Source organism: Platichthys flesus, chromosome 16, assembly GCF_949316205.1.
Source record: "Platichthys flesus chromosome 16, fPlaFle2.1, whole genome shotgun sequence".
Lineage (NCBI taxonomy): Eukaryota > Metazoa > Chordata > Actinopteri > Pleuronectiformes > Pleuronectidae > Platichthys > Platichthys flesus.
Window position 1 is genome coordinate 20,771,071 of NC_084960.1, and position 18,532 is coordinate 20,789,602.

Here is an 18,532-nt window from a genome sequence, read left to right on the forward strand (position 1 = left end):
TGATCCTTTAGAAACACACATTGCACAGGGATGTACTTCTACTCATCAATGTAAAACACGTGTTACCTGAATCACACCATTTTGTCAGAAGTACTTATTTTTACTTACATTCGCATGAATTAATTGAATCACAGAGGGGGCACGTTTCAAAAGACAAAAATTATATTTATTATACATATTTATGTTTACAAAGCCTCTGGCAACTAAAGAGTCTCGAATGATGTGGGGTTATTTGGCCATGCCAGACAGCCAGCTGAGTTTGAATAAAGAGGGAGCGGCTGTGTCTTCGTCCTGATCGGCGAGCTGTCTGAAGAGACTGCCCGGCCTGAAGCTGTCATTGCTGTCCGCTGTGGAGGATGGAGGAGCCTGATGGAGGAGAGAGAGCACTTTAGGTTCACTGAGTTTTTAAGAATATTGTCTTGTTGGTAATGGTTAAGAACAAACAACACCACACTTTCCATTTTATCGGTTTTCTTCACCATGGATTTTGCAATATTGTAATTAACAACCGCAAAAACGTGGGCACACACACGCACACACACGCAGACAGACACAGAGGGGAGAACTGCTTCCCACAGGACCTGATGATCTATGTGACACCCACGGGTTAGATACGGAAAATAGGCTCATTCGGTTAATGCAGTGCTGACTTACCATGATGCATTCTGGACCTGAAACAATTAATGCGGATACAAAACAATCTCAAATTTGTGCAAATCACATGTATCACAATTGTAAGATCTTGAATTGTGGGAAATTTCAATGACACTGGCGACAAGGACTATTTCTGGTATCAGGTTCTGCTGCACAGACACCGGTTTGTATTCCTGCTGACAATAACACAAACTTAGTTATGTTTCGAGGACTGGTCCACGCACACAGGTAAGAAAGCCCTAAGGGTCGATGCTACTGTGCTGCTAATCAACAGTCTGATCCCAAGCTGTTTAACCAGATTAGTGAGAACAGAGCAGAGCAGTTTCCATCCACCGGACTACAACAATCATTTAAATGAATTAATTAAGCACTCTCACACTGCAACTGCACCGAAGGTAGAACACGTCACTACAACCGATACAACCTAAACCCACGCACATACACACACAAATGTAAACCCACACTGATTAACTTGCCTGGGTCGGTGGCACTCAGAAATGCTGGGAAGGCAGAGGGTGTGACAGATAACATTTACACCGAGTGGAACAAAACAATGAAATAGAGAAATGAAGAAACACGGTGGATGCCAGTGAATGAAACAACAAAACAAATGCAAACAAACAAAAACTCAGAGCGCCTTCAGCTACTAGATCCCAACTCACCAGATTCTTTGGAGCGTCAGAATTCCTGGAGACAAACATGGATTTGCGCACATTGGACATGCTGAGAGGCAGCAGTCCGAACCTGCAGAGCAAAGAACGCACATGGCTGGCATTAGGTCGACATAATAATGATATCTGATCAGAAATATAGAAATCCAGTTAATTGTTGAATACGGTCTTGAACTGCAGGAAATGTATCTGAAAGAAACACGTCCCATATACTGAGCAGCAAGCGTCAAATTCCTGCCGTGCTTGACATGTTTGATTATTTTTCAGACATCTTCAGATGTAAATCGGAGTTCTCATAGCTGCCTGTGTTAAGCCATTTAACATTTCTTACTTAATGTTCCATGAAAAAAACTCAATGTGAGGTATCAATGTCAGGACCCCTCCTCGCTGCTCCTCCTGGGTGGAGGGATGTGCTCTGCTGAGTGCCTGTCTATTTTTCTTATTGGTATTGTATCAGATATTTTCATATTACAAGCAGGGGTTTAAGGAACTCTGGTAAGTTGCACCTGAAGACAATAACCTGGGTAAGTTACATAGTCAACCACTGTGCCACCCACCACAAGTAAAAACTCCCCATGTGGGAAACGCTGTCTGATAATTAAGCTGTGTTTTAAGACATGACCTGTGGGTTAAGACGGAGAATTGGGTCCAGGGTTTACCAAGAGTTTGCCTTTCACACATGCACAAAGCAGCAGGAGGTTCTCTGCACAGACGTGTTCACAACAGTAACAAATCCTCCACATTATTCAGGAAAGAGGTGGAGCAGCCAGGTGCAGCTGACAACCTCCTGCTCATTGTGCATGTGTGAAAGGAAAACTGTTGATAAACTCTGGACCCAATTATCTGGACTTTATCTGCAGGTCATGTCTGAAAACGGCAGCAGTGATGCTGTGGTTTGTTTCTGCTGATTATGCGGATGTCACTAATTCCAGGGGGTCATTAATGAGCCACTAATGTCCAACAGGAGCTAGCGTTGACAGCTGACCTGATTTGGCTGCTGGCCAGTGGCAGGATGTTGTACGGCTCCTGGGAGCTGACGCCGCTGCTCCGTGAGGAAAACTGCTTCTCTAGGCCCGTCAACAGTCCCAGCAGCACCTGAAACACAGCGTCACAGCAGATGGCTCACAACATGAACTGACATATCTCATCTCACACCTACAGAGAACGGAAGTCTGCTGATGTTTCCATGTTCATCAAGCTAAAGGTTGACAGTTTTTTGCACGTGTGTCTTTGATGGTAAAGGACTGAAAGTACCGATGTCCTCTGCGACACGCGGTTCAGGTTGGCGTTCAGCGGAGTTGTGAACACGTCCAGGTCAAAGGGGTCGATGAAGCTCTCCAGCCAATCACAGGCCTCTTGAAACCTGAAAGATACATAACTACAATACAGGATTACTTTTTTTAACTACCATCTCTAAAATCAACCTGTTCCTTTATCATCAATGGTTTTTGGTAAATGGTTTTGTATTTATATAGCGCTTTTCTAGTCTAGATGACCACTCAAAGCACTTTACAGTACAGTTTTACATTCATCCATTCACACACACATTCATTCAGTACAGAGACAGCCTTGGCAAAAGTCACTAATGACCTTTTAATAGCCTCAGATCAGGGACTTGTGTCTGTCCTCGTTTTGTTAGATCTCAGTGCAGCATTCGACACACTTGACCATCAAATTTTATTACAAAGACTCAAACAGTTAATTAACATTAATGGAACCGCCCTTAACTGGTTTAAATCGTATTTTTCTGATCGCTCCCAATTTGTACACATTAATGATGAGTCATCTGTGCGCACCAAAGTTAACCATGGTGTTCCACAGGGCTCTGTGCTCGGCCCAATTTTATTCTCATTATATATGCTTCCACTAGGAAATTAGCTCTAACTATAAGCTTTATCAAAAAGGAAGGTTTTGAGCCTACTTTTAAATGAACAGATGGTGACTGCCTCCCGAACTGAAAGTGGTAGATTATTCCACAGCCGAGGGGCTTGATGGCTAAAAGCTCTGGCTCCTACTCTACTTTTAGAGAATTTAGGGACGACAAGTAGGCTTGAATTCTGGGAGCGGAGTGCTCTAGTGGGTTTATACGGTACTAACAGCTCTTTAAGGTATAAAGGCGCTATATTATTAAGGGCCTTGAAGGTGAGGAGGAGAATTTTAAATTCTATTCTAGATTTAACTGGAAGCCAGTGTAGCAATGCTAATATTGGAGAAATGTGCTCTCTTCTCTTTGTTCTCGTCAGGACACGTGCTGCGGCATTTTGGACAAGCTGTAGAGTCTTTAACGACTTCCTGCTGGAGCCTGATAATAATGAATTACAATAGTCCAGTCTCGATGTAACAAAGGCGTGGACTAGTTTTTCTGCATCTTTTTGTGAAAGGACATGTCTAATTTTTGAAATATTACGCAAGTGGAAAAAAGCGGTCCTAGAAATTTGTTTTAAGTGACTATTAAAGGATAAATCAGGATCGAAGATCACTCCCAAGTTCCTGACTGTTTCATTGGAAGCAAGGGCAATGTCGTCTAGCGCAGCTATATCATTAGATAATGCATCTCTAAGGTTTTGGGGCCAAGTATTATAACCTCTGTTTTGTCTGAGTTTAATAAGAGAAAATTGCGGGTCATCCAGGTTTTTATGTCCTTGAGACATGTTCGAAGTTTAGTTAATTGATTACTTTGTTCAGGTTTTATTGACAAATATAACTGGGTGTCATCCGCATAGCAGTGGAAATTTACCGAGTGTGTCCTGATAATGTTTCCTAGTGGAAGCATATATAATGAGAATAAAATTGGGCCGAGCACAGAGCCCTGTGGAACACCATGATTAACTTTGGTGCGCACAGATGACTCATCATTAATTTGCACATATTGGGAGCGATCAGAAAAATACGATTTAAACCAGTTAAGGGCGGTTCCATTAATGTTAATTAACTGTTTTAGTCTTTGTAATAAAATTTGATGGTCAATTGTGTCGAATGCTGCACTGAGATCTAACAGAACGAGGACAGACACAAGTCCCTGATCTGAGGCTATTAAAAGGTCATTAGTGACTTTTGCCAAGGCTGTCTCTGTACTGTGATTGGCTCTAAACCCCGATTGAAAGTCTTCATATATATTATTTTCCTGGAGAAACTCACACAGCTGATTGGCTACCACTTTTTCTAAGATTTTAGAAATGAAGGAGAGGTTAGATATTGGTCTGTAATTGGCTAAAACCTCTGGGTCTAGGGTGGGTTTTTTGAGTAGGGGTTTGATGACAGATATTTTAAAAGACTGTGGTACATAACCTGATGATAATGACAGATTGATAATGTTAAGTAACGAACTATCAATTAGGGGCAGAATTTCTTTAAGTAATTTGGTAGGAATGGGATCTAAGATACAGGTTGTTGGTTTAGAACCTGAGATTAATTTGGTAAACTGATCATGGGTGATCAGAGAGAAGCTGTCTAAGTAATGGGTAGGATTCTCAGCCGTTTCTGAGATCTCTGTTGTTGGGAGGGTATTAGTGCCAATTGAGGGCAGGAGATGGTTGATTTTATTTCTAATAGTTTGAATTTTATCATTAAAAAAGGTCATAAAGATATTGCTATTTAGGGATCGAGGAATACTGGGTTCGGTGGAAGTGTGACTCTCTGTCAGCCTGGCTACAGTGCTGAAGAGAAACCTGGGGTTGTTTTTATTCTCTTCTATTAGTTTTGAATAGTAGGCGGCTCTTGCTTTGTGGAGAGCCTTTTTATATTCTTTAACACTATTCTTCCAGTCTATGAGGTTTTCAACATTGTTGCTGGAGCGCCACTTTCTTTCTAGTTTTCTTGATAATTGTTTTAACTCATTTGTCTGGGAATTATACCACGGAGCTAATTTACTATGTTTGACATTTGTCTTTTTTAGAGGCGCTATTGAGTCTAATGTTAATCGTAATGAGTCTGCAGAGCTATCGACGAGGTGGTCGATCTCAATGGAGCTCAGGGTTTTAAAGAATTTGTTGTTTATATCTACTGCTAATACGGGTTTAAATGTAATTGGGATTATTTCCTTAAATTTAGCTACAGCACTATCAGGTAGACATCTAGAAAATGAATTTTTTATTAGTGGCATATATTCAGTTATTGAAAAATCTAAGGTTATTAAATTATGGTCTGATAGAACTGGATTGCGTGGAAGTACTGTTAAATTTTCAATTGTGACACCGTACGATAATACAAGGTCAAGTGTGTGGTTACCACAATGAGTAGGTTTTTGCACACACTGACTGAAACCAATAGAGTCTAGTATTGAAATAAATGCTACGCTAAGGCAATCTTTATTATTATCAACATGAATATTAAAGTCACCAACAATAATAATTTTATCGGTCTTTAGGACTAAGTTTGATAAAAACTCAGGGAATTCCTTTAAAAATTCAGTATAAGCCCTGGGAGCACGGTAAACTACGGCAAATATGATTGGCTGTTGGTGGTTCCTGGATTGGCGTGGAAGACTAAGAACCAGACATTCAAATGACTTGTAGCTGAGTTTAGGTTTATTAGTTTATTAGTGCGCCAGAACGATACTTGTTCTATTTTATGACACATGACACACAGAGCTTCTCTTTCCAGCTTCTCCTTCCTCTTCTCCATCCCTATCCCCCTTCCCCGGAATCCCTTTGCTTTATCACCCGCAGATCCAGGGCCTCTGTGGCCGCACCATGGATTGCGGTTTGTGGATCGCGCACCGGGGGTCGCGGTGTTGGATCCAGTGTGGCGGATTCTGAGTCATGTGGGCTGATCGTGGTGCTGGTGGCGGACCCTGTGTCGCGTTGGCATTGGGCACGGGCGGTGGACCAGGACCGCGGCGGTGGCTTGTGATGTACACCAACTCCCTCGGCTCTGTCATTCACTCACATGGCTTTTCCTACCATAGCTATGCTGATGACACCCAACTAATCCTGTCTTTTCCCCGATCAGAAACACAGGTAGCAGCACGAATCACTGCCTGTCTGACCGACATCTCTCAGTGGATGTCTCAACACCACCTGAAGATTAACCTTGACAAAACTGAACTTCTTTTCCTTCCAGGGAAAGACTCTCCCATCCACGACCTGACTATTAACTTTGACAACTCTGTGTTAACCCCCACTCCGACGGCTAGGAACCTGGGCGTAACACTCGACAGCCAACTCTCCCTTACTGCCAACATTTCTGCAACAACACGGTCCTGTAGATTCATGCTGTACAACATCAGGAGAATACGCCCCCTTCTCACTCAGAAGGCGGTGCAGGTTCTGGTCCAGGCTTTGATCATCTCATGTCTAGATTACTGTAACTCGCTCCTGGCAGGTCTACCTGCTACTGCCATCCGACCTTTGCAGCTCATCCAGAATGCAGCAGCTCGACTGGTTTTTAACCAACCTAAATTCACTCACACTACTCCTCTCCTCCGCTCCCTTCACTGGTTACCAGTGGCTGCTCGCATCCGGTTCAAAACACTTTTACTTGCGTACCATGCTGTGAACGGATCCGGTCCAGTCTACATCCAGGACATGGTCAAACGTTACACCCCACCCCGTTCACTCCGCTCTGCTTCGGCCAATCAGCTCGTTGCTCCCTCACTGCGAGCTAAACAATCATCAAAAACACGACTGTTTTCCGTCCTGGCTCCTTAATGGTGGAATGAGCTCCCCAATGACATCCGGACATCAGAAAGTCTACACATCTTCCGCCGAAAACTAAAAACATACCTCTTCCGACTTTACCTTGAATGAAAAAAAAAAAAAAAAAAAAAAAAACACTAACAACTTTTTGAAACTAACACTTTACTAGCACTTAAATGGCACTTACTTATAGCACTTTGTAGTTTTGCTTTATTTGAAGAAATTGTATTTTCTTGATTCTTGTCGTCCTTGGTATGTACCCTCGGGTTTGAATGCACTTATTGTAAGTCGCTTTGGATAAAAGCGTCAGCTAAATGAAATGTAATGTAATGTAATGATGGGTCCTGGTGGGCGGCGGTGGACAGTGACTGAGGACTGGAGTGGCGTCTGGTCTGGATGGTGGATCGTGGTCTAGATGGTTGCTGAGCATGGACTGTGCTTGCAGCGGGACTGCTTGGCATGTCATGTTGGGGTTGTCCTTCGGGATGTCTACCCTCATCAAATGCTGCTAGAGACTTTGATTATTGATGATGTTCTCCTGCACGTGGCATCTATTGCACTTCTGTCCGTCCTGGGATGTCCGTCCTGGACATCCCTCAGAGAGGTTTCAACAAAAATATGTAGAAACCTCAGAGAGGTTTCTACATATTTTTACCCTGTTAAAAGGGTTTTTAGTAGTTTTTCCTTACTCTTGCTGAGGGTTAAGGACAGAGGATGTCACACCCTGTTAAAGCCCTATGAGATGAATTGTAATTTGTGAATATGGGCTATACAAATAAAATTTGATTGATTGATTGATTCAGTGCATCTATTTGCAGCACTTTGTTATTCTATGGGGGGCCATTCAGGGTTCAGCATCTTGCCCAAGGAAACTTCGGCATGCAGATGGGTCAGACTGGGGATCGAACCGCCGACCTTCAGGTTGGAGGACGACCACTCTACCCCTCAGCCACAGCTGCCCTTAATTAAGCTTTACTAATTATCCTTTAGGGATCTCAGAGGGCTGGAGCCAATCCCAGCTCACACTTGGTAAGAGACAGGGTGCACTTATCACAGTGCCGACATATAAAGAAAAAACCTTCCCAGGAATACAATATAACCTTTCACACTTATGATTCTTAGATTGTATTCGTCTGTGTTAACCCCTTAATGCCTGAATTATTTTCCAATTATATAAAAAAAATATTATTTGTGTTTTTGGCTGTCATTTAGATGCTTAAGATTAAGATGCATTTATTGGTGCCAAACACATGCACAGACATGCAAAGGCACACTCATGCAGGTAGGGAAATTTAATCTCTGCTTTTAACCCATCTGGTGCAGGACATACAGAGCAGTGAGCAACCATGTAAGGCGCTCGAGGAGCAGATGTAGGGGGAGTAAGGTGCCTTGCTCAGGGGCACTAGACAGGGTAGGGAGACTCTTGGATTATTGGACAGATCAATCCAGGTTCGTCTTTTGTTGTCTCTCCGTGGAGTCGAACCAGAGACAAACCAGAGACCTTCTCTGCCCATAGTCCAAGTTTCTGCCACTAGACCACCGCCTCTCGGTAATTGGAATTGTTAATTTCAATATATCATATACAATAGATATGAAATTAAGGTATGACGCAAATTAGCGACATTAGGCATAATGGGGCATAACCTTAATTTAACACATTTTCCAGTCTCTGGTATGTAGATTGATGCTGCTTTTGCTTGAAATTGAATAACAACATATGTTTCTGTACAATTATTGCTGTTCCATCATCACAATATTTCAACTACAGCTTAATACCTCAAAATAACTTTGCTGCACAGTCTCAAGGGGCTTGTATATATTTTCCACTTTGACCACTAGATGGCGGCAGAGTGCTTCCAATACCTTCCTTGGTATGTGTAGTATTTGCATAATCAGGCACAATCGTCACCTCGGCGGCATTAAGACCGGAATGGGGTTTGAGGCGAATTCGCGACATTCGTTCACAAGGGGTTAAAGATTAATGTAACAAAGCAACTGTGACACATGAAAGTCTGACCTTGAAGCACTACAACTTAGCATCGGCAGAAATTTCTTTCACTTTCTGTTATGTCACAGTCCCCATTTACATAGAAGCTGGGCAGCAAGAATTGTTTGTGTAAGTATAAAAGAGGCAGAGAATCAAATCTGTTATATAAATATGCATGTGCAAATAATAGAGGTCTAGATTTTGACACAGGAGCCCTGCAACAGGAGCTGCAATTAGGCCCTAATGTTTGTTAATGTATTATTGTGACTATTATTGTGCACAATCCAAAGTTTATTGACAAGTCCAATCCCTTGCACTTACTCCCTGGATTGGCACGTTGTTGTATTGTGCACTAAGGAACATTCTGGTATATTTCACATTTCCCATCAACGTGGCTCTCGGGTCATACTTGTCACACTTGTCATTTCTTTTGCAGAGATAGGAGCAAAACGATATCTCGCACCATCTGCTCCAAGGATAAAATATCTGCATGAACCTCCGATTTTTAGAAGGTGTTTAATTGTGTCACACCAAAACAGCTGCATGGTGGAACTTACTAATAAAGATGTTATGAGATTGATACCTGGGGTCTTGATGTGATCGGGAGCTCTTGCCCTCCTCCAGTCTGCTGCCCAGTGTGGTGTTGAGGTAATGAAGGTCAAATAACAGCTGCAAGGCTCTGTTCTGAGTCATGGGCAATACACCCTCCTGGAGGATGGAGGCGCAGAAGAAAAACAAAGCAGAGAATTTCATGCAGAAACAGGTAACAGGGCATTATCCACCAGCCTTCACTACTCATTTCCTTGATATGATATCCACCTCCTCTTTGTCCTCCCAGTCTCTTCTCATTCACTAATCATCAATGTCCTTCTCACTTACAGATATCCCTTAAAAGCTAAATCACATTTCTTTGCAAATATCATGAGATTATTCTGGCCCCAGTTTCCCACTTTGCAGAATCAGAAAAAGATTAAACTTTGAGCTAACGGGGCTTTGAAATCAGGTCGACACCACCCAGCCTCGCTTTTTCCCTTTCTTTAGAATTGCGTTTTTTCAGAATTCGTGGACGCCCATGTCAGAAATGTCGGCACCGTAAACATCCCTTCAGCATTAGATGGCAGACAGATGAAACATTAATGACCTGGCTTAGTTAAATCTATAACTACAAGGTTTTGTGTGTGTGTGTGTGTGTGTGTGTGTGTGTGTGTGTGTGTGTGTGTGTGTTACCTTGGTGCGTGCCTGCTGTGAGAGGCTTTGGTAGTGGCCAAGGACTTCAGTCAAACAGGCATGCAGCAGCTCCTGCAGCGTGGGCCGGGGCAGGGCATGACCCCCCACCCTGTTCACCTCCACACACAGCTGGAACAGCAGCGACTGGACAAACCAAGATGGCTGCAGAAGACATAACATTTCACATCAGATCTCTAGGTGGAGTCAGAAATCCCAGTGTGTATTGGAGGAGGGGCTGAGGGGCAGACCTGCACTGGAAGACGGATTTTGGACGTGACACTGCTCCCCGACTCGGCCTCTTCTTGGATCTCCAGGTCCTCCCAGTTTGTGGCTGTTGTCAGGATGGCACCAGCAGACTGTGCATGCAGCACTGTGCCAAACTTACCCAGCAACACCTGTCAATACACAACACAGTCTAACTACGAAGGCACTGCAACAACAATATTATTTAAAGCTGCGTTCATATATATTTTTGGGATACTCACTGATGAGTCATTTGTCAGCAAAATAATGCGTTTGTTCTTACAATATTTGGATAATAATTTTAGTAATATCGTTAAAAAATGTATTAAAAGATCCCTCAACGTGAGGATTTGCTTACTTTTCTCCTTCATACCTACTGTTATTATGGGACTGCAGCAAAAACTCTGGGGAAATAACCAGATTAATGGATTGTTCTGCATATTAATTGAAAATGAAAGTATTATATGGTTGCAGCCCTACAGGCTACCTTAGTTGTAGTAAACCTAGGTAGAGCTGAGAAGAACAGCAGATTTGGTGAAATACTTGTGGGTTTGTCACTAAAACTGGATCCATTGTTTCACACTCTACGACATTTGAAATTGTTCGCATGAAAAGACATCATCCCAGTCGACAACCTTTTGTTACAGACTGTATGTAAGTTATTTCTGTGTATTGATCAAACAGATTATACTCAATATGTTAAGTGCAGCAAAAGGAACTAAGTATATTTAAGCTTATATTATTTAGTTATATTGGTCCTTTTCAGACCTGGTATCCGTCTGCAGTGATCCAATCACAAGTGGACAGCTCTGAGCTTCTCATTTCATGGCTGACCTTACAGATCTCACTTCCCCGATCAATATCCAAATAAACATGGATGTCATTTCAGTTCACAAAGACCAAATTATGTTTTTGTCCGGTCTGACTTTAACAGACCTACGGTTGTCTGTGTGTGTGTGGTGACTGATAAGGACTGATCAAGAAGCACAGGTGGGTGACATGTCATCTATTTTAGCTCGTCTATACTACAATGCAGAGTTTTAAAACTTTGATGGATCAACAGTGTTTCCAAATGTATTTCCATATGTACTCCGGAATAGCGTGTACGGCAGGTCAAAACCTAGGAGTAATGCGTTTTGAAACTAAAATGTAGTAGTGAGGATGCAGCCAGGGGAAAAAAGAAAGAGAGAGAGAAAGAGAGATAGTGGGGGGCTGAGACACTCAATGATCTGCTCTCAAGATTTGACTTATTTGAAACAGGAAAAAATATATAAATATCAATATCTGAGTGATCAGATCTCAATGATATGAATGTGTCTTAGGTGTATCACAAACCTGAACTTGGAGCTGACCCCTGAGCAGATCATGCAGGATGGATTTAATTACCATACCAGAACATAAACTGTTTGAAAATAATCAACTAGGCTCAAATTCTCCTGCTCAAGACCCCTCTGATACTACGTTCTGCTATTCTCTCTGCCAATTAGATTTATATGCCTCTCAGCACATCAGCCTCTATGTTCCATGCAGTAAATACAGTTTCACAGATATAAATCTTGGTTTCTGACGGTGACTCACTTTGGCGAGGGCGGAGCTCCAGATGCGGTAGGCTTCCATGCTGCAGTTGAGAAGCTCTTCCTTCAGACCTGCCCACTTGGCCTGGGCGGGGCTGACCTCTGTGGTGGGTCTGGCTCTGCCCAGCTTCTTCGCCTGCCTGGGGGTCCCCTTGGTCGTGGTTTCGGCACCGCTGTGTTTCCCCAGAATGCAATGCTTCAGGTTAGGGCAGAGCTCACCCATGGACTGGCATAGCCTGGCCATGAAAAGGACTGAACTGAGGCGGCTGGGGCTGGGGTCAGGTGAGACTGCAGCCAGTTCAGAGTGGATAGAGGACAGGATGTGGCGAACACAGGCCAGGGAGCCGTCACTTAAAGCCTCCTCCACGGCCGGCGAGTCCATGAAGCGGTTAAATGAAGATGCTGAAGAGGCTTCAGTAGGTCCAGAGGAGGAGACAGGGACTGAGATGGAGTCAGACCCTGCAAAGCATGAAATCAACATTAAGCACTATTTAGTACCTTTCACTTTATAAAACAAACATTTTAAATTTCCCAAATCATAAGGCTACATTCTTTTTAAACCACATGTGGATAAGAACAGATAGAAGTAACCATAACAAACTGCTGTCACCGGACAGAGGACAAATACATTTCATCATTTTCCTGACCACTACTCTAAAAATGTTCCATCGAAAACAACTTTGAATCTGAATCTAAAGGGCAGATGGATATTTCATTTTACTATTCATGCTCTTCAGAGGATGCATTTTTATTTTCAAAAGTGCTATAAAAGGCTCTAGCACTACCCTTAGAATGAATAATTGTCACCAAAAATAGGCTGTTCTTAGTCTAGACAGGATTAGCCAAAATATACACAAATGATTTCCATTTAACCTAGTGGAAGGATGTGGTATGGGTTAGGATAATTAGTGAATTATGTTATTTTCTGTGAACTATCCCTTTAGGGGAGATGTTTTGTTATTCCAAATCTCCCTTAATTAGGATTCCAAACACAAACATTTGGTTCCATATGTTTCTCATGTGACCAAACATTTGTGATAGTCCCAAAAGTGGGATGATTTGACAAATGATGACCCCTCAAACGCAGACAATCAACTATCTGCAGGAACCTTTTAGTTTCTTGAACAATGTTCCAGGAACTTTTTGGTCAAAATGCAGCATTATGTTTAATACATGTCTGGGTGATGGCTGAAAATATAAGACTGTGTGAACGTTGCACTGGCTTGAACAGACTGGCACACGCCAGTGCAGTCTTAACTGAACCCACCTGTATCCTGGGAGGGAAGGTAGTGCTGGAGGTCATCCAGCCTGGCCTTCAGCTTTGCATCCATGGAAGAGCAGAAGTTCTGAACACAAGGTGTCAGGGCCTGGGTCTTCATGGCCAGGCCACTCCTCTGATGCTGCTGCCCCCGCTGGGTCACATTGATCCAACCTGCATCACTCAGCAGGTCTCCTGGAGACTCGGACCACAGGAAGGATGCCACGTCTACCTCATACTGTGCCCGGCGGACAGCGCCAGGGTTGGTGCCCACAGAGGTTTGGGTGGTCTGGCCCTCCAGGTCCCTCACAGCTGAGATAAGGAGCTGGACAGAACTCGTTGAGATGGCCTCAGTTTCTTCTTTGTTGATGGCCTTGAGAAATGAGAGTAAGGAATCACCGGAGTGATTAAATATCTACCTTTTTTACCATGTCAGCAGGCAGGCTGTCAGTGTGACAAGACTGAATAAAACAAAAGGGCCGAAATATGAGACTGGACAAGCACCAACCTGCAGGCGCTGAAGGAAGAGCAGTTGGAGGAAGTCCTCCCAGACAGCCAGGGGGCGCTCCAGAAGCCGCTGGCACACAGTGCTCCAGTGCTGACTGATTGATTCAGTGGATAGGAGTTCCCACACAGCGTCTCTGATGGCCGCCAGCCCCTTCAGGCTCTTGACATAGACAAGTAGGCTGCCAATGCCATGGCAAATGTCCTCCTTACACCTGAGAACAGAGGGTTTATTGATCAGCTATCAACAGAGAATTAATCTGAGACAGCTGAGATAATAAATTAGGGGTTTAAGTCATTTTTTCCCCACATTTGAAGAAGCCTTAATCCGTCAATAAACAAAAGCCCTCATAAATAAACCCCTCACCTGAATCCTGCTGGAAGTGTGTTGCTGTTGTGATAGCGTCTAAGTATTTATACACTTGACAAGCTTAACATTTTGTTATTGTGTTGTTAAGCTATGCTCATTTATTAAGTATGCCCATGTAATGTCCCCCCCGTCAGTGATTGATGTGAAGCTGACTTGTGAGGGAGAGCATGATTTCCACAATCTGCAGCAAGATTCTCTCTCTCTCTTTGCTTAACACCGTTTCCACATACAGTAAGTAGGTCAACAGTGAAGTATGACAATGCTAGGGCAGCTACAGTAGATGCTGGGCCTCTGCTCCTTCTGTGCTGTCTCTCCCGCTTGTTGACACAAAATGAAAGTGTACATGAAGGAAGGTGTGCCGTGTTCTCAGCGCCTCCTGAAACTACAACAATGACGGTAACAGACACTTTCCACAGTGTTGTCATCAGTATGTTTGTAAAACCCCCGAAACCTCTATGCAGGGTGTGTTGAGGTTTATGAACAACAGCTTAAAAGTGGTAATTATTGAAAGTAATTTCTGAATGAATGATTAGTTATGACACGGCTTTGATGTATAAGAGTGACAGCAATCGAAAACTGAAAGTTGTATCCTATGGATTAAATTCATTAATGACGCATGTATGTCAGAACAGGCAGGAGCAGGCCTTTGACTGAGTCACCTGCGTGATGACAAAAACAACTGTCCTCATTGTCTCAGTGTGATTGTGTGTGACATGTATGTCAAACAACTGAGACACAGGAAGCAGCTGATATAAACAAAGACAAGCAGCTTCCTTACGTATTGATCCACTGCTGCAGTGTGTCCCGGAGCTGCTCTCTCTGGATTGCCTGAGCCAGGGTGCGGAGGGCAGGCTGGAAATCAGTGATGGAGGGAGGCAGGTACTTGAACCAGCTGCCAGTACTCGTCTCTTCCTGCAACACCTTCCTGACCTTAGCTGAGCGGCGAAAGGAGATCAACATAGGACACTGTGTATCAGAAGCCTTGAAAACACATTTCCTGATTTTTATGAATAATAATATTATCAAGCTTTACTGTTACAGCACATTTTTTAACAAAGTTACAAAGTGCTTCACAAAAGGATAAAACAACAATAACAAGAGATTTGAAAACAGTTACAGATTTAGCTAATCCAAGCTGTCTCAGCTGCTCGCATGGCAGCTCTGCCGTCTTGGTGAATAAGGCCAACCATAAAGTGCTTTGTTTATTAAGCTACAGCGATGAGCATGGTCTGTTAACCATATACAGGAATTATTAATAATTGAATTATCCTGAACATAACAATATATGACATGTCTGGCTATAATGAGTACTGCCTATGACAAAAGCTCAAAAATATTGATTGATTGATTATTATTTAAGCCTCGGAAAAATTGAGGAATAAGACCCATATTTACAATGGTGCCGAGGGCACAATGAAGAGTTAATACATTGAAAGAAAAAATAAATAAATAAGAATGAAATAAATATGTATATATATTTATAAATATATATATATATATATATATGCATATATAGATAGAGTAATACAAGGGAAAAGGTCATAAACAATCATTTTTGACGATTCAATAAAATACTATGGTTGGGTCAACTAACAGTTACAATCACTGCAGGAGAAGTCAGTTGTACATGAGATAAGATTCGAGAATTCCCTTAATGAAATAAATAAGCACAACTTTAAATATTTTTGGACCTCATTACAAATGTAGGGTGCCTTATAACAGAAAGCTGTCTTCCCCAAGTTAGTGTTAACACGAGGCAGATATAATGAAGCCAGCTCTGGAAGCGGGTATTGAGGTTATTACAATTCCAGCTGATGAGAGAGGAGATATAGGAAGAAGAAGAGCTAAAACAGTGACAACGATCGATAAGGACAACTCCAGTCTGATGTTGTTACTCTTACAACTCTTAGTAAGGAAATAACAAAAACATTTCCAAGCATCCAGGAAGTCCTTGCTAATTACCTGCAGGGCTGGTTGAGGTAACATTCTCCAGGATAGAGAAGAGCATGCCCCAGCTCAGGGCTCCCTCCTCTGGCCTGGAGTTTCCCTCTGGGGGCAGGTAGAAGACGGCGTAGGCCTGGAACAGAGTGGTGACCAGCAGCTCCACCAAGCTGCACACCTGGGCCTTGATCCCCGCACCTGGATAGAAATAAACGCGGTCATGAACTGATTCACATTTACATTTACTGCATATTGCAAATGGTAGAATACCATGCTGTGGTTGGTTGAGCAGTTGATGGATAGAGGCTTTCCGGGCCAGCAAGAAGTCGGCCAGGGCCTGGCGTGGTGAACTGTCCTCCAGCAGCATGGTAGACACCAGGGCCTCAGCAATCGCTTGGTCTGACACCACCCGGCCCCGCAGCAGAGACCTGCTGTCCAGCAGAATGGTGGACCTGCAGGAGGACAGCTGCTTACTGACCTATGTCGTCACCTTCACTAACTTTCACATGTGGAGATTCTTCTTCAGAACTACAAATCCTTGAACATGTATCTTCCCAAAGACACAAGTAAGAAAACATCCAGTACCTGAAGTGTCCGGTGGTGGCCACCTGCCGCACCAGAATGGGGAAGCGGGCCAGGACAGGGCTGTAGTGGCCCGCTGTCGCAGTCTCCAGCTGCAGCAGACTGTGCAGGTGGCAACACAGCAGGTAGAGCTGAGTGGCCTGGAGGTACTGGGATGCCTCCATGGCGCTCCAGATGCGCTCTGGGATCTCCAAGAGGAGCTTTATCTGGGAGGCCATGGTGTAGAACTTCTCCTGCCACACCAACTGCCTCTGGCTCTACAACACACACATACATTTATATAGCAGGCTACAACGACTTTAGATAACGTGTGTGGAATGAGCTCCCCATTGACATCCGGACATCAGAAAGTCTACACATCTTCCGCCGAAAACTAAAAACATACCTCTTCCGACTTTACCTTGAATAAATAAAAAAAAAAAAAAAAAACACTAACAACTTTTTGAAACTAACACTTTAGTAGCACTTAAATGGCACTTACTTATAGCACTTTGTAGTTTTGCTTTATTTGAAGAAATTGTATTTTCTTGATTCTTGTCGTCCTTGGTATGTACCCTCGGGTTTGAATGCACTTATTGTAAGTCGCTTTGGATAAAAGCGTCAGCTAAATGAAATGTAATGTAATGTAATGTAATGTCTTGAATTAAATATGACAGAATATTAGCAGTGACATTATTACACACACAGGTCAACTTAGTGATGTACAGTTAAATAATAATTCATTTGATGAGTGATGTCAGATCAGACTTATGGTCTGTATTTATCACGAGGAATCATCAGGTGATCGTGATTTAAATCAAGTGAATTCAGTTTCTCTCTGTTCAACAGAGACACACAACCGGGGTTGAGGCCGTTTACAGTCTTATGGTTTCAACAAAGTTTCATAGCTGTTACTAGGAAAACTCTCCACCGAGGAGTGGAAGTTAAAGTAAAATCTTTTCTGACAGCATCCTACAGAAAATTGAGAGATGTGACATGTCCCCCCGAGTTGTTCAGGGTTTGGGTTTAAGTCACTCTGCATGTAAAGCAAGTCTATAAATGAGGTGATTGGTTTGATGTAACGTATGTAGTTAATGAAGTGTGCCTTTCTTTACTGGGGTCTGGTGATCCTCTCTGTGCTTTGAATCAGATCAAGTTATTGCAGTTAAGTGTTTACCTCCTGTCTGCAGCTGCTCACATCGGCGGTGCCTTGCTTCAGGCTGTGGCAGTACCGGTGCATGTCCTGGATGGACCGGACCACGCTCTCTGAGCACTCCCTCATCTCTCCGATGGTGTCAGCGGCGTCGATCAGGTCCCGGTAACGCTCCCCGACCATCTGCCTCAGCTCCTCCTTCTTCTGCTCGATCTCCCCGCGGACCTTGCGCTCGATCCGGCGGATCTCCTCGGTGTTGTAGCGTTCGAACAGACCCGCCGGGTGTCTGATCTCCGACACCCGGACGGACAGCGCAGGATCCTCGGACATCGCACCGCCTCAACAACAACAAGAGCCGCTGCAGGGACTACAACAACCCGGAAGACCGAGAGGAAGTTCCCTTCCTGCTTCCACGTAGGTAAAAGTGTGACGACAGCGGACTACGATGTGTTCATTAGTTACCACAGCTGTCAGTCAGCGAGCGTTTCCGCACAGGCCTGGTGCCGCCCACCCACACTGCTGAGCCAATCAAATTATTCCAAGCCGTCGAGGCATTACAAGACGTCAAACACATTTATTACATTTATTTTATTTTAAATAAATATAATATGAAAGGTCAACGTCACAAGTCCTCAGGGGAAATAATGCACAACAAAATGTATACTTTCTAAACTCAAAGAAACATACAGCATGAAAAAGACTAAAGTAAAAACTACAATATAATAACTCACACTTCTTTCTCAGGTGTTGTGT

The 18,532-nt window shown here is 43.3% G+C and overlaps 1 protein-coding gene across 4 annotated transcripts; it reads right to left on the reverse strand.

The window, feature by feature from the left end:
- Positions 1–144: 144 nt before the first annotated feature.
- Positions 145–18,183, reverse strand: cog1 (component of oligomeric golgi complex 1). 4 transcript variants are annotated; one of them, XM_062408622.1, is made up of 17 exons: positions 17,804–18,183; positions 16,651–16,904; positions 16,336–16,517; positions 16,087–16,263; positions 14,903–15,059; positions 13,759–13,969; positions 13,260–13,623; positions 11,997–12,451; positions 10,424–10,570; positions 10,176–10,337; positions 9,532–9,656; positions 2,580–2,703; positions 2,311–2,420; positions 1,317–1,398; positions 1,131–1,154; positions 655–671; positions 145–366 (listed from the first exon to the last, which is right to left on the reverse strand). In XM_062408622.1, the coding sequence occupies exons 1-15, from the start codon at positions 18,107–18,109 to the stop codon at positions 1,146–1,148; spliced, it is 2,865 nt and encodes a 954-aa protein (XP_062264606.1). In that variant the 5' UTR covers positions 18,110–18,183; the 3' UTR covers positions 145–366; positions 655–671; positions 1,131–1,145. The 4 variants fall into 4 exon arrangements, with proteins under 4 accessions (XP_062264606.1, XP_062264603.1, XP_062264604.1 ...); XM_062408621.1 differs by lacking the exon at positions 655–671 and having other exon boundaries at positions 241–366; XM_062408619.1 differs by lacking the exons at positions 655–671; positions 1,131–1,154 and having other exon boundaries at positions 17,804–18,181.
- Between the last annotated feature and the right edge of the window lie 349 nt (positions 18,184–18,532).

What these genes read in the sequence shown, in the direction of transcription:
- cog1 (XM_062408619.1), bottom strand. Translation starts at nt 18,109, where the DNA reads ATGTCCGAGGATCCTGCGCTGTCCGTCCGGGTGTCGGAGATCAGACAC. An exon ending in GCCACCACCGGACACTTCAG is followed by an intron (nt 16,518 to 16,650) that starts GTACTGGATGTT and finishes GTCCTCCTGCAG; the next exon opens with GTCCACCATTCTGCTGGACA. An exon ending in GCGTGTCGCAGAGGACATCG is followed by an intron (nt 2,421 to 2,579) that starts GTACTTTCAGTC and finishes GCTGTGTTTCAG; the next exon opens with GTGCTGCTGGGACTGTTGAC.